Raw genomic sequence first — 15,614 nt, 5'->3', positions numbered from 1 at the left:
GATATTGTCAATTTTTTTTTCCTACTTAACTTACTCAACTACTACTTTATTACTACTTTTTCACACAGCTTCTCCTAAAACTTTACTCAGAGACAATTTTTAGCACTTGACAATTTATGTACTTCCTCAATCTCTAAAACTAAGAAGTACTAAAGAGTTAAAAAAGAAAAGAAAAAATTTCAAATATTAACAAATTGACTGAACCTATCTTAATATCAGGCCATTAGATCAATATGAAAAACCATAAAGAGAATCAAGTAACTGATTAGCTACAAGCAAGAGGAACTGTACCATTTGGAGACTACAGAATAAAATATAGAAAAGCTGTGGTGATGTAAAGGGCGAAGGATTAATAACACAGCCATGAATACTGGGAAACACCCCTGTGTCCTTGCACGTAACAAACCTATTGTAGTGCACAGACTCACTAGATCAAATACATATCACTGGCCCTGGAGTTTCAAAAGATTAATTTCATTTAAGAAGAATATAGAAACTAAAATAAGTAAAGCCTCTTTGTTTTACATTCAGCTCTACTCTTTCACTTACTCTGAGCCACAAGGTAAACAGCTATTTTGAATGACACTATAAACCACAAGGTAAACAGCTATTTTGAATGACACTATAAATGATAATCTTTACTAACCAAAGGTTTCTGCCACCATAGAGGGAACTTCCTCTGAACTTCCAAATGCTAAGTTTCAAGATGAAGATGCTAGGTCTATGCTTGTATTTGTATGCTCCAAGCCCAGGACCACAGAGAAGGGGCTGAAGTATGCAGGGCACCTGTGGAGGTAGAGTACTGGGAGCCTGTACCAGCCTAAAATTCTGGTTTTCTTTAGGGAGAAAAGCAAACTTTTACTTTCTTCAAACCTGTAAGAACCATACTACTGCACCGAAGACGTAACTCAGTCTAAAGGGCTTGACAAACATATTTGGCCTCTGTCAGTTTAATACTTGCCCTGAAATACTTAAAGGGTTTCAGGTAAAGCAAATAATCTTAAAGTGGTCCCCTCCCTGTCAGCCAGGCACTGAGTTAATAACATCTCTAATATTTTCTACTGGTACATTTGAAATCCATTTGCAAACTGACAGTTTTATCTTCTACCTGTGTAACTAAATTTATTGAAACATTTATTTTTTAAAAAAGGCACTGCTATGTCTGCAGAACTATTATTTGTTAACATAAACAGCAAGTAACTTTATGTTCAGAGTTTGCTGATGCCATACTGGGCATTGCTTTTCCTCCAACTTCTCCCTGTACTACTCAAAATTCACAAGCATCATGAAGGGATAAAGGGAAATGAGGTCAAGGAAAACCTCAGGTAAAATATAAATCAAATGCATATTGAAAGAGAGCCATGTAGGGAGGTGGAACAATCTTTACTAACGAAGGAAAGACATCTGGGAGCTCAGAAACAGCTCTGTAAATGTAAATCAGTTGTAATTCATTTCCTACTTCTTCCTCTTTTTCTTCATCCATTTTTAAAAGTTCCCCAAAGGTAAAAAGAGGCCCTCTTCATAAGATTGCAAAAATGTGAAAATCATTAATATTCTATCATCAAGTAATGAGCTCAACAAACATCAATGCTCCTATGAGTTTGCACTGCCCTGTCCGGATCCCCTGAGGCCATCCTTCCTGAGGAAATACACAGGTTCTGGGCTGGAAAGAAGGTTCAGAAATACGGATACTCATGATAACGCTCAATTCCAAATTCTTTTACAGGCTTGAAAGTTTAATGATTTGTTTTCTAAGTCCAATCAACATTACTGACTTCAACACTGACTGTGTTAAAACAGAGTAGCTAAAAAAGTGCTTGAGCAAAATATTCTATGAATCCTCCAAATACTCAAAACTAGAAATCTGTCCAAAGATCTATTTTAAAATCTCCAACCTTCATTACAGATAAAGAAATATTTTAAAGAAGCCCTTGGGAAAACCAATTATTTTCTAGGTCTTATTCTAAAACAGCAAATCAATTTCTATTTATTGAATGCCTACAGAATGGAAGGCAGCTTTGCCTTGTAAATTGGAAAATTTAGTGACTTTGGGAACTAAAGACATTTGGGAAACTTTCTGTCTGATTCTCCTGTTTTAGCCTTACAGAGCACTTGGAGACATTCGTGAGACAGGAGCCATACCTTCTCAAGAGAAGTGTTGAAACATCAAAGTAAGATTTATCTACTAGGGTTTACTTAGCTTGAGAATCTGATCTACTATAAATAGAATCTGGGCTACAATAAATAAATATGGTTAGTTTGCAACATTGGTAAGTGATATTCTGAAATAAGTAGTGTTATAGAAGCAGAACTACTCATGATTTATATTGTAAGATTAAGTTATTTTAATTTTATATATTAAATAAATAATAGTGAAAGAAAGGGCTTCCCTGGAAGCTCAGCTGGCAAAGAATCCGCTTGCGATGCAGGAGACCCTGGTTAGATTCCTGGGTCGGGAACATCCCCTGGAGAAGGGATAGGCTACCCACTCCAGAAATCTTGGGCCTCCCTGGTGGCTCAGACGGTAAAGAGTCCACCTGCAATGTGGGAGACCTGGGTACAAGCCGTGGGTTGGAAAGATTCCCTGGAGGAGGGCATGGCAACCAACTCCGGTATTCTTGGCTGGAGAATCCCCATGGACAGAGAGGGCTTCAGTCCATGGGGTAACAAAGAGTAGGACATGACTGAGCGACTAAGCACAGCACAGCACAGCACAGCACAAGGAAAACATGAAAACCCAACAGAAAGTCAAATGATGGAAGTGAAAGAGTCAAACATATGAGATTTTTTTAAAAATCAACCATTCAAACAAACACTTATCAGTGTGACTTTTTGAATCCTTAAGATGAAGAAAACTGAAAAAAGACATATTCATAGGGAATATAAGGAAGACATCAACGTGACTAATTAAATCTTGACTATACCTGCCAGGCTGTAAGACAAGAGGTGCACATCAGGTGCCCACAAGGCTCGATCTTGACATCCTTGTCATTCTCAGCACAAATCTTACAGAGCTGGAAAGTGGAACCCATCTCACAATATAATTCATATTGTTCCTGGAATTGGGGGAGCAAAAAAGGCAACATTAATGTATTTTTTTGCATGAACTGATAATACTGAATTTTCTCAAATACCATGACTTACAGTAAATTCCTCACACTTGATCCTGTCAGATCAAACTACCATTTAAGATATGTTTTAAATTGGTAGTCACAATTTGGTCTATAAAATTAAAAAGATTTTATCAGCAACTGTATAAACTTTTTTAATACTTTGGATTATTTAACATTTTGTACTGTTCCTTTAGGAAGGTCCCTGCATCAACAGGATGATTTAAGAGACAAACGTATGGTTTTAAATGCAATAAAAAACAATACTTTTCTCTGTAAATACCACATACTCATCTAATTTTAATGTCAAAATTGCAATACAGCTGACAATTTTATTTCTTAGACATCTATCTAGGAAATTTCAGGACGGAAAATTTGCCAAGGCCTTTCTGCATGCTATGTACTGTTGTCCACATTTATTATGTCATATAATCTGCAAAGTATAATAAGATACACTGAATTAAAAAAAAAAACTGAGGTTCAGTAGTATAAATTATTTTCCTCAAATTCTATATTAAATCCCTATTTGCATACTCTTTTCCCAGTCTAACACTATCAAAAACCTAATCATTTCAGCTACCAAAAACCGTTTTATTAAAAATCTATTCTCTTTATTCACTAGTTTAGATGCTTTTGGCATAATTAAATTCTCAGTGTTCAAATAATGAAAAAGTCTCTGTCACAAAGAAGATTCATATATACTGGTAAGTATAAAGAAAGTATGAACAGAGACTGTTACTTAATAGGGATACAAAGGAAAGGAGTTATTGAAACAAAAATTTGTTTAAATAAGGCAATGTGTTAGTCTAGTAAGTACGTACTACATACATGGCCTTGGACAGGATGAATAAATGACAATATTTAATCCCTAGCCTAGTGAAAGATCTTACAGTCTCAGTGAGAAAAATATATATGTATAAACACATAGATACACACACCCACATACTCATTCATATATAAATTCTGTCTACAATGGTATATGTGTGACTATATAATTTTAAAATAAATTAAGGGAAAGAGTAGATCAAGATGGAAAAGAAGTCCAAGGTATCATATATATCACTGAAATCCCTAAAATACTAGATAAGTATCTATGTGTGTGTGTGTGTCCTCAGTCACTTCAGTCGTGTCCGACTCTTTGTGACCCTGTAGACTGTAGCCCATATACTGGTTATGCAATTCAATGGGCCAATCTACAATTATTAAAAAAATTAAAATAAGATACAATCACACTTGCAGAAGCCAATGCAACCTAAGAGGTAAGCTATTCAAATATTTATGAGTAGTTTAAGAGAATGATACTACTCCTGAATATGAATTTTAAAACAATTTTTAAACAATGGCTTTATAATGAGGAATTGTCTCCTGTGTCTTTTTACATATGTTAGAAAACATAGAATCAGTACATAACTTTTTAAATGGCTTTCATATATTAAATTTTTAAAACTGCCCAAAAGAGAACACATGTCAACAAGTATATTTTATTTTTTTATTTTTTTTTTTTTGAATATCATGTCCTAAGGCACAAGCCATAGTGGCGCCTACCAGGCCTCCCCCCGACACCACCACATCGTACACGTTGTCCGCCGAGGCGCCAGCCCACCTCCGGCAGGAGACCCGCGGGCCCTTCTGGGCAGCGGCAAAGACAGCGCCCCACCGGACTCTAGCCAACTGGGCCGCCATGGCGCTGACCTGAGCCGTATCTGAGCGACTGAGCCCAACAAGTATATTTTAATATCAAAACCATAGAAATCTAAAGAAGTAGAAATGAAAAATTATCTACTGTTTTCCCTAAAACTTACCATTTGGTTTTATTAGTTTTATTATTATACAAAGTACAAAATATCCAAATTATAAAATTAAAAAAAAAAGTTTTAACTACAGCTACATAATATTGGAAGTTCTCTCTCAAAGACTGTTGCCAAATTAGTGTTTTTCACTTTTATTTTTTTAAAGTGCATTCACATGTTCACACATGGTAATTTTTATTTATAAAATTGAAGTTACATAATGTCATTTTACAAAATCAAATATTACATAATTAAGCTTTACATAACTTTTTTACATAACAAGATGCAGAAGTTCCCATGTGAGTGTTCAGAGCTACCTTCCTCTTGTTAAAGACTTTACAAGATAATGAAGTATGAGTATACTATGGTATTTAACCTAAGACTGAATATAGGTATTTGGTATACTGTAATTGCACTGACGCTAAAGCTGAAACTCAATATTTTGGCCACCTCATGCAAAGAGTTGACTCATTGGAAAAGACTCTGATGCTGGGAGGGATTGGGGGCAGGAGGAAAAGGGGACGACAGAGGATAAGATGGCTGGATGGCATCACCAACTCGATGGACATGAGTTTGAGTGAACTCCGGGAGTTGGTGATGGACAGGGAGGCCTGGCGTGCTGCAATTCATGGGGTCGCAAAGAGTCGGACACGACTGAGTGACTGAACTGAACTGAATATTTCACTTTTAAGAAAAATGCTAAAGTGAACATCCTGGTGTAGAGATCTCTGTGTGTATATTCAAGTAATATGTATATGGAATCTAGAGTCAAACATGTTTAGGTTTTGGTAACATTCAGTATCACCCTCGAGAAAGACTTTACGAAGTTAACCCCCTGAGTCATAACCTATGAGGGTGCCAACAGTGGATTTACAAGAATACAATTATTGTTTCCAGTAGGTTTCAATTACTCATTTGACTCTAAAAACTAATGCATACAATTATTCTAATCTTCCTTGAAGTTTTCTAAAGCTAAATATCTCTCCTTTCCTATCAATCTGCCTACCTATAGATTTATCTATTTCCCCACATAAATGTCAGTATTATATTGGAAGCAGAAAGATTAACAAGAGATTTTTATCAAAAAAATGAAGAAAGTTCTATAATTTCTTTTCAAACACTCTTAGAATTCCTTAAATATATTTTGCATTAAATATCTGTACATGACTTTACCAATTATTTAGAATGTTATTTCAAAGGCAACACAAATACTTATTAATTTTAAACATGGCTCCAGAAATTGTCCTTACCTGTGTAACTTTTATATGATCATGGGGTGTAGGTTCACATAATCCAGTTAAATCAGGATTATAACTCCTCCCATCAGGATAAAGATAACTGGATTATAAACAGAAATTTTATTTACATAACTATATACAAGTCTTAATTGCCTCTAAGGTTATGTAATCAGATTCTTCTAAATTTAAACACACATTTAGATGTTTCCTTTTTATGTATCTTACATCAAGAATTTATTCTATCACTGTTTCCATAATATTACAATGTTATTTTTAGGAAATTTAAAATCTAGGAAATAGAAATATATAATGAATATGGACTCAGTCATTAAGCAATCATTTTCAATTAAATACCTTTACTATATGTATTGGAGAAGGAAATGGCCACCCACTCCAGTCTTCTTGCCTGGAGAAGTCTATGGAGCCTGGCAAACTGCAGTCCGTGGGGGTCACAAGAGTCGGACATGACTGAGTGACTAACACTTTCACTGGTTACTCATGTTCTATTCCAAAATACTCAGAATATACACCTATTTGCAATTATTATGTCTTTCACATGAAGCACAATTAATGTTACATTTTATACTAGGCTTAGTACCACTAGGAAACAAAAATAGAATTAAAGCCCACAATTTTCTCATAAAAGTTATCCACACATTTTTGTGGTGTTTTCTCTCCCTAGTTGCCCATTCCCTTTCTGTTTCACCTTCCATTTACCCTGGCACACATACACATGTGCACTTACACAAAGGCCACGACTCTAGGTTTCATTCATTTCAAACGAAGCTACCAACAGAATGGCTTATAAACACAAGGTTCCATGACTAGAGAGAAGTAAAATAAGAACTAAAAGTTATCATGCCATTGGCTGTGCTAAACCAGTGCTTAGTTATTCAGAAATCCATTTTAAAAAATGAAGCTGATCATATTGGCAAGCACCTATAATAGATTAGGAAATGAATAATATTACTGCTGGATTTCATCAACTCATTAAGTTACCGGTGATTTTGTTTATTAACTTTTTGTTTTAGATTTCTGAATGATAACTTAAGAATATAATACTACAGTGGTGAATAAAAGGCAAAACTATACTAAAACTATTATGTGAAGGAACAAAAAATATTTATCCATAAACAGTCTATAAATATGTTAGTGTTTAAAATTCTACAAGAAAACCAGGAAAAAATAAACCTAGAGGACAGACAATTTTCATATGGTAAGGAGAAAATCAGTGAGTGGGTTTTTTTGTTGTTGTATTTTTAAGATTTAGGAAAAGGAGTTGACTACATATGACTGTGATAAAAATTTTAGAGCATCATTATAGGGGTAGGATAAAACACTACAAATGTTATAGAAGTGATAAACAAAAGTTGGTAACTTTCTTTTTATACTTGTTCACCACACTTCAAGAATGTTGAATTCTAGGGAGAATTCAGAAATAAAAGATTACAAACACAATAATTTTGCCAGAGAACAGGTTTAAAAATTCTGTATAGGAGCAATTAAATGATTATGGTCTTCAACACTGCTGCTGCTGCTCAGTCCCTTCCAATGGCATTGAAGGAATAAGGAATCTTGGCTAGTTTTCAAAGTAAACTTCTTTATCACTTATGTCCCACAATATCAGATTAACTATAAGGAATGGACAAATGACCCTGATAGTTGGAAACAGTCAGACAGATGATATCCTGTGTTTTTACTGATCTTTTGTTGTTGCTGTTGTTTCATGTCTGACTCTTTGCAATCACATGGATTGTAGCCAGCCAGGCTCCTCTGACCATGGGATTTCCCAGGCAAGAATACTGCAGTGGGTTGCCATTTCCTTCTCCAGGTCATTTTCTGGACCCAGGCATCAAACCCAGGTCTCCTGTATTGGTAGACAGACTCTTTACCTCTGAGCCACCAGAAAAGCCCATAATAAGATATATCAAAATTAGTCCATTCACAGATTGGCCCACTTGTGATCTCTTTTTATAAATTAAAACTCTGAAGTACATTTTCTTCAAGACAAAAATCCTGTTACAGTGGATAGAAAGCCACACATATGAATCCTTGATGTATCAGAGGTAAGGTATAAATAACAGAATAGCAAATTTATAATTAAAAAAAAGGAGAAATACAGACTTTTAGTACCAGTTTGCCATTCATTCTTACATAACTATTTCTTAAAATTCAAAACTTCTATCCATTCACATAGAGCCCATCACTTTTTCTTTTTTCTGTTCTTACTTTGGCAAAATAAAATTTTGCTACTGGAAACTATTTGCTCTTTCTGGTAGACTTCCCCCTCTCAGGTTTCTATCACAGGAATACAGTCAATATTTTACAATAACTATAAATGGAGCCGAATGAGCGCCAAAGAATGGGCACTTTCGGACTGCGGTGCTAGAAAAGACTCTTGAGAGTCCCTTGGACAGCAAGGAGAGCAAACCAATAAATCCTAAAAGAAATCAACCTTGAAAATTCACTGGAAGGACAGATGCTGAAGCTGAAGTTCCAATACTTTGGCCCCTGATGCAAAGAGCTGACTCACTGGAAAAGACTCTGAGGCTGGGAAAGATCGAGGGCAGGAGGAAAAGGGGACAACAGTGGATGAACTGTTTGGATGGCATCACTGACTCAACGGACATGAGTCTGCACAAACATCAGGAGAGAGTGAAGGACAGGGAAGCCTGGCGTGCTGCGGTCCATGGAAAGAGTCAGACATGACTGAGTGACTGAACAACAACAACAAATGAAGTATAACCTTTAAAACTTGTGAATCATTATACTGGTCACCTGTAACATTTAACATTGTACCTCACTTATACTTCAATTAAAAAAAAAAAAAAAGACAAAAGAGAGGAAGCGAAAGAGGAGGGTAGGAGAGAAGGCAGGCATGTTTCAGAGACATAGGAGCACAGTGCTCCCCAGGGAAATGAAATTCCAGGCCCCTTTAATAGCCAGTTGTATTTTTCTGAGACAGAAGAGCAGATGGATGGCTCTTTGGGGCGGGCTGCTTTTGTGAGCTGTCTATGGCAATCCCACAAAGGGAGCTTCTTTGCAACTTTACTAACAGTCCAAGAACAGAGCCTATCAGAATCTGCCCATGATCCCAACAGCAGGATTAAAAGACCCTATACTGATTGAGAGTACAAATTGGGAGCACAGGAGCAGAGCTAGATAGGGAACAGTCAAATAATCATTCTGCTGCGTCCATTCTCCAACTGTACAGTATTTTCTAACATTTCTAAGGAAATACTGAGATCTGAAGGTTGTGAAGACCATGCTAAAAAAAAAAATCAAATAATTAGGTTACTTTAAATTGACTATTTTAAGAAATGAACAATAAAATCTAAGGATCATCCATTTCTTAGTTTTAAAATAAAAACCAGTCAGACCATCAGCCTCACTGTCCATTCCAACCATCAAAAGGAGCCTCTACCTTCCACATCTGTGAACAATAAAAACTCCAACCCCCATGTCTCATACTCACAATCCTTCCCTGCTGCCATCAATCAAGGCTTGAAATAAGGGCTTGTTGTGCGGTATGGTCTGTAAGATATTGCCATCCCCTGTCACATAGCCAATGGCCCACTGCCCCAGCCTGGTGCAGCTTAACCGGAAAATGTAGCTGTGAAACATAAGAAAATTATGTTTAAACACTTTCAAAATGTCTGCTCGCTAACTACTACCCAACAATTGGTAGATTTTTCTTAAGCAAAATAAACAAAATCATTTAGGATTTCTATCTTGAAACTTATTTTTACACTTTTCTCCTTCTCCATTTACTGATCTGCAAAAGAAATAATGATAGTAATTCCATTTAAATATCCCTAGAGTTCTGTGAAAAAATAATTGAAGTTGTAAACCATCAAATAATTTACCACCATCATCATTAGAGGTTTGCTCTGCATGAAAGTGCTGGTGGTGTGAAACAGCTGTGACATTTTTGGAAAGTAAAAATAAAGTAAGTAAAAATTAATTTGGCTAGCTCAGACAGAAATTGAGCCAGTCTACTATGGAATTCAATACATTATTTTGTCATCTTAAAATTATGCACTTCTAGTTCTTAAAAACTTAAAATAATACTTTTCTTTCAAGTATTACAGCCACTCATGTTTAAACAAAAGACCAAAGAGCTGAACTATATTAATGGGAAAACAAACTAGGTAAGTTCATGGTCTCCCTCTAATCCTGTCAAGTTCAGTGTCTTGTGATAGGAAATAAAAATAGTTCTAAAATAAAAAACAAATTAATGACAATGTCAGAAGACACTGACTTGGTTTTAAATTCATTATTTACTATGATTAGCTAATTATCTTATCAACTTACTACATTTTACAGCATTTCCCTGAATTTAAGTGTATTACACTCAATCTTATTCATGATATCCATATCTGGATTTTATAACACCTTAAGCAGATCGAAAGTAGGCCAACTTAAGCTATATTTGAGTACCTGATTGCTATATGTATGTGGTAGAAATAAGCATCTGTTAATTATATTAGCTATTGATTAAACAAGTACTGTAATAAAAACTTTAACAGATAATTTAGCATATATAACAGCTACACAGTCATTAGATTTACTTAATTTGGATATCAAGTACTGTAATGTGGTTTCATCTTTGAAGAAAACTGGGCTCTTTAAAGAAAGGAAGAAGTGATTTTCATACTGGTTTTGGACTGTTGGAAAGGACTTTTCAAGAAGTCTAAAAACATTCTCCTAGAAAGCTGAAAAATAAATATCAACCTCTCACTTAGCATCCTTAATCATAATCATCTAAAGAATTCCACACAGACATGACTGTCAGTTGGATCCAAATAAAGTACAACCTTAAGAACTCAAATGTCCTTGAAATATAGCCAACTATTTTCTTTACCATGAAAGTAAAGAGATGAACCATTTTCCGAGAGAAAGGACAACTCCAGCAAATATTTATTAAAATCATTTGGCTGTTCACTGAATTTTCCTAAACACATTTTAAATACCCTATTACACATACATACAACAGTTTACCACAGACTGATCATTTCATCATTAAGGAAAACTTAGAAGAAATAACTGATACAAGGCAAGAAGGGAAGGAAAAGAAGACATCCTTTCAGAGAGCACTATCTTAAAAGCACTATTCGAATAGTGATGAGTTCTGGCTTTTATTAATACTCCCAACACGGTCATTAAGTATCTCCATGATCTTGAACAAGAGAACACAAAAAGGACTCACTTTATTATTTTTTTTAGAACTGGAGATAATTTCCCAAATAACTTCTGTGTTAAATCTGTATGATAGAATGATTCCAATGGTATTATATCTTTCAAATCATACTCCAGGAACAAGAGGATACTTTGATGTCAATCAAGAGAGCAAAAGTTATGGAAAAATTTGGTTATGAGAGATCCCTGAATGAAACAAAATGACTCACCTAAGCCACTGTCAATGTGCACAGTATCTGAACTGCTCTTGTAGTCACATTGAGAACCAGTTCTCAGTCTACACCCATGACTCCACAGGAGCCACACTGCTTTCTGTTCCTACAACTGCCTTCTAATATACAATAAAATTCTTAGAAATATAAGAGGTGGAAATTTTTCCATTATGGCAAAGAGGGAAGAAACCATCCATAACTGACTGTTTGAAAAGACTTTCTTAAAGGACAAATGACATTTGCACTAAAAATCAAATAAAAACGGTATTAGAAGAAAAAGGCAGACTTGAAAAATACTCAACTTCTAAAATGAAATGACCCCTATATGAACATCAGTGCTCTCATGGACAGTGGGATGGTGTCTCCTACTAAATACTTTAAGTAAGGAAGGGTAGTCTCATTGTCATGACCATCATATCCAGCAGACTGCATGCCACAGCACAAATGCCTACTATGTGCCTGGTCCATTTCTAGACTGGCCATGGGGAAAATGTCTGCACCAGGGGAGAGAGATTTTCTGATCCCAGATATGCCATTAATAAGGTCTGCTCTCTTAGACAAAGCCAGAGAGGCTGATCACACAGCTAAACTCTGTGAGTTTCATTCGATTTCAACACCGGCATGAGGGATTATGGAAGAAGTTCTCAACGACATGACACTGCTTGGGAGTGCTAGCAACAGGTTTCTATGTTTATGAACTTGCTACACATTCACCATGTATCTGTACACTTAAATGTACTTATATGCATTAATATGTATTTGTATGTAATTACGTGATTATCATAGAACCAAACTGAATGGCTTGAAAAATACCCTAAAATAATGAACATGAAACTGATTTGTCATTAGCACAGTATTCAAGTACTCAAATAAACAATTTTATACACAAACACGTCATGAAGAGAGTTAATATGCTAATATCTTACTCCAATTTTAAACTCTGAGACTTACTCTCTAAATTCACCAAATTACATATTACCATATCCTCTTTCACTTTATGAATATTAAGTTTCAGAACAAGCATAACATACCAATTTGAGTAACTGAATTAGGAAGCACTGTTTTGGTCTATTAGCATTTCCCTCCCCTCAACCCATGTGTATAACTGATTTACTTAGGAATGAACCACCAAGGACTTTCCATCTTTACATACATCACATACTGCCAAAAAGTCTTACCTTCCGGGTTTGGTGCTGTATTTCTGTAGCCGTGCTTTTACTTCATCATATGTGAGAAATGCCATGTAACCCGGATGTGTTACAGCTAAGAAATTCCAATTCCGTAAAATAGAACCCCAAGGCTAAAAGTATAAGTAAATTAAAAGGTTACCTAGAGAATATCAACTATCATTTACACACCAAGCCATTATTTAATACACATACTAAAATTCTTCTGGATATTTTTAAAGTGAATATGAGTTTACATGGCTTAGGTCAACTTATATTATCCAAAAGCAAACATAAAACTACTTACTTTCATTTTGGAGAAATATAATTATGCAGAAAACAGATTTTAGGAAAAAAATATTGAAAGCAAAAAGGAAAACCACATAATCTCTTTTCCACATATTCTATTCCCAATACAGCAGTTGCAATCATTTTGAAACATAAACCACATCACTCTTTGGTTCAAAACTCTCTAACTTTGACTAAAAGCCAAAGTTCTTATAAATGGCCTAGAAGGACCTTACGCGGTTGAGACCCAGTTCCCCTGTATCCCCATCTGCTGTGACTCTCTCACATTCTGCCTTTCCTCTAGATCCGCGGATCACTTTGCTGCTGGCTTGAACATAATTATACTCTCTCACCTCAGAGCCTTTGAATCTGCTGATCCCTCTACCTGAATTCTTCAAATATGTATGTGACTCCTTCCTCTTCAAACATCTTTTCCTCAACATAGCCTTCTCAGACCGAAATCACTACTTCTCATCTTATGCCTCATCTCCCTGTGTGTCTGTCTTATTCACTACTCTAACATTTAGATATCACATTTTGTAGAACAAAAGACTATCAAGGAATGTGAGTGATTTGGCAAAGTCCACACACTGACCCTAAGCTACATAAGAACAAGGAACATGCCTGTCTTGCTTCCCAAAGGGAGACCAGCACTAAAGCAGCATCAGAGCAGAGCAACCAGGATAGCTGCTCTGAACTGACTTGTCTACAAAGCCTTGACTCCCATGGTAACACACTACAATTCTAACATTTGGTTCATCCTTGTACAATTAGAAAATCAGAAAAGGTTCAGTTTAGAGGTGAATTCTACAGAAATCCTTCACAGAAATACACACACACACACATACACACACACACACAGGGTTTGTTATCACTCTCTCTAATGGGATTAGTTGTCCCTCCAAATCATGGTAAGGGAAACAAGGCAGCCAGTAATAAACAACTTTGCTTGAGGGTGTTGAATGAATTATCTCTGCTGTATCTTTAAGGCTGAAGCTACATTTATCCCAAGGAATTGGCAGCATACTCTATCTAATGTGCCAAATTATTAACTCAAATCTTCTACGTAAAAGAAAAAAAAAAAGTATTCTGTGTTGCCAAGTGAAAGTTGTCAAAATAGTTATCCTAGACTCGATTACTGGTGGAGGGCTCCTACTTCTGTTTGTTTTGAGACTTGTTCCTTGTTATTGTTAAGCAAGGTTCAAATTTACAAGGCGGAATTCTTTTAGGATTATATCCCTTGAGAGGAGGATAACAAGGGAAAGAATGATTTAAGAATGATTTAGTAATGAAGAGTTTAACCTTTGCCGAAATAACAAGAAAAATCTTTAGGGTATTTCCCCATCATACTAAAATACCTAATTGGGGAAAAATGAGCTCTGGAGAACACTCTTATGAGAGGTTCTGTCTATGTACTTGAAAAAAAAAATGTTTTTAATTTTCTTCTTAAGGGATGACTAAAAATTACATAAACAATACTTGGAAGAGTATTAGCATGTGTTTTAAAAAAAACTGAATAATAACTATCAGGAGTCACTGAGTTTGTTTTGTTTTGCTTCCTCATCTATAAAGGACAAGGATGAAAAGAATATAAAATATTTGGGTCACTTCCATTAGAATCCACACAAATTAATGAAAGCTGTTTTTTTTTTTTTTTTTAAAAAACAATGCTGAACTTTATAGACAGCCAATGCACAGACCAAATACAAGTGGAGTTTTGAGCCAAATGCTGTGCTATATAGCAACCATTTCTTGGTAATAATTCCAAGGCCTAGCTTCTAACTGCAAATATATATACTTAATAGGAAGTCTGTGCACTATTTTATTTGAGAATGAAACCCACAGTCAGAAACACGTGGTAGTTTTGTATTTTGTGTGTGCGCGTTTAAAGTATGTTGCCAAAGAATGGCTAAATAAAGTGGGCAAAATAAAGTGCTTTGAAGAGTGATTATTTTTGCAATTTGTTGTTAGATTATAGGAAATCTTTTTTCACACACCAAACACAACATTATTTGGAGATTCTCTTTTTAAAATTACTGATTTTTGGCTGTGCTGGGTCTTCACTGCTGTGTGGGCTTTCCTCTAGTTGTGGCGAGTGGGGGCTCCCCCCTAGCTGCGGTGCACAGGCTGCTTATCGTGATGGCTTCTCTTGCTGTGAAGCACAGGCTCAGCAGTTGTGGTGCACGAACTTAGTTGCTCCATGGCATGTGTGACCTTCCCAGATCAGGGATCGAACCCGTGGCTCCTGCATTGGGAAGCAGATTCTTCACCACTGGGCCACCAGAGAAGCCCCTATTTGGAGATGCTTAAATGACTACAGAAACTAATGAAGTATCTTAAAAAGACTAGTTCCTCCATTCTCTCAAAGGTCACCGTGTTCAGGAACACTCATTTACTGACTTACAACCTACCCTGGGAGCAGAACCTTGGCTGGTCTGCCCAGATTCTCTCTCAATCCTCACTGCGAAAGATGACTTCCTTCACCTCTTTTTCTCCCTATTCCACAATGTGTACATTCCATAGGCACTACTATATATAGCCCCAAATCACTCACTTCTTATCCTGCCACCTTACCCATCCCACTTATTGCCCCATTTCTCAACAATCCCAT

General features: G+C 35.9%; 1 protein-coding gene across 12 annotated transcripts in view; it reads right to left on the bottom strand.

Annotated features, from left to right (window-relative positions):
• Positions 1-15,614, bottom strand: part of CBLB (Cbl proto-oncogene B) — a 229,570-nt gene that overhangs the window by 92,072 nt on the left and 121,884 nt on the right. For all 12 annotated transcript variants that reach the window (XM_086320905.1, XM_086320913.1, XM_086320864.1 and 9 more), the window contains 4 exons: positions 12,728-12,849; positions 9,614-9,751; positions 6,151-6,238; positions 2,925-3,056 (listed from right to left, as the gene is read on the bottom strand). In XM_086320905.1, coding sequence (XP_086177031.1) covers positions 2,925-3,056; positions 6,151-6,238; positions 9,614-9,751; positions 12,728-12,849 — 480 coding nt within the window. The remainder of the gene's footprint in view (positions 1-2,924; positions 3,057-6,150; positions 6,239-9,613; positions 9,752-12,727; positions 12,850-15,614) is intronic.

This window comes from Bos grunniens, chromosome 1 (assembly GCF_055505025.1).
Source record: "Bos grunniens cultivar Pamir isolate PY7600 chromosome 1, Bosgru_T2T1.0, whole genome shotgun sequence".
In the NCBI taxonomy this organism is placed as follows: domain Eukaryota; kingdom Metazoa; phylum Chordata; class Mammalia; order Artiodactyla; family Bovidae; genus Bos; species Bos grunniens.
Note: the sequence above shows the minus strand (reverse complement) of the source record. Positions and strands in the feature narration are given on the sequence as shown.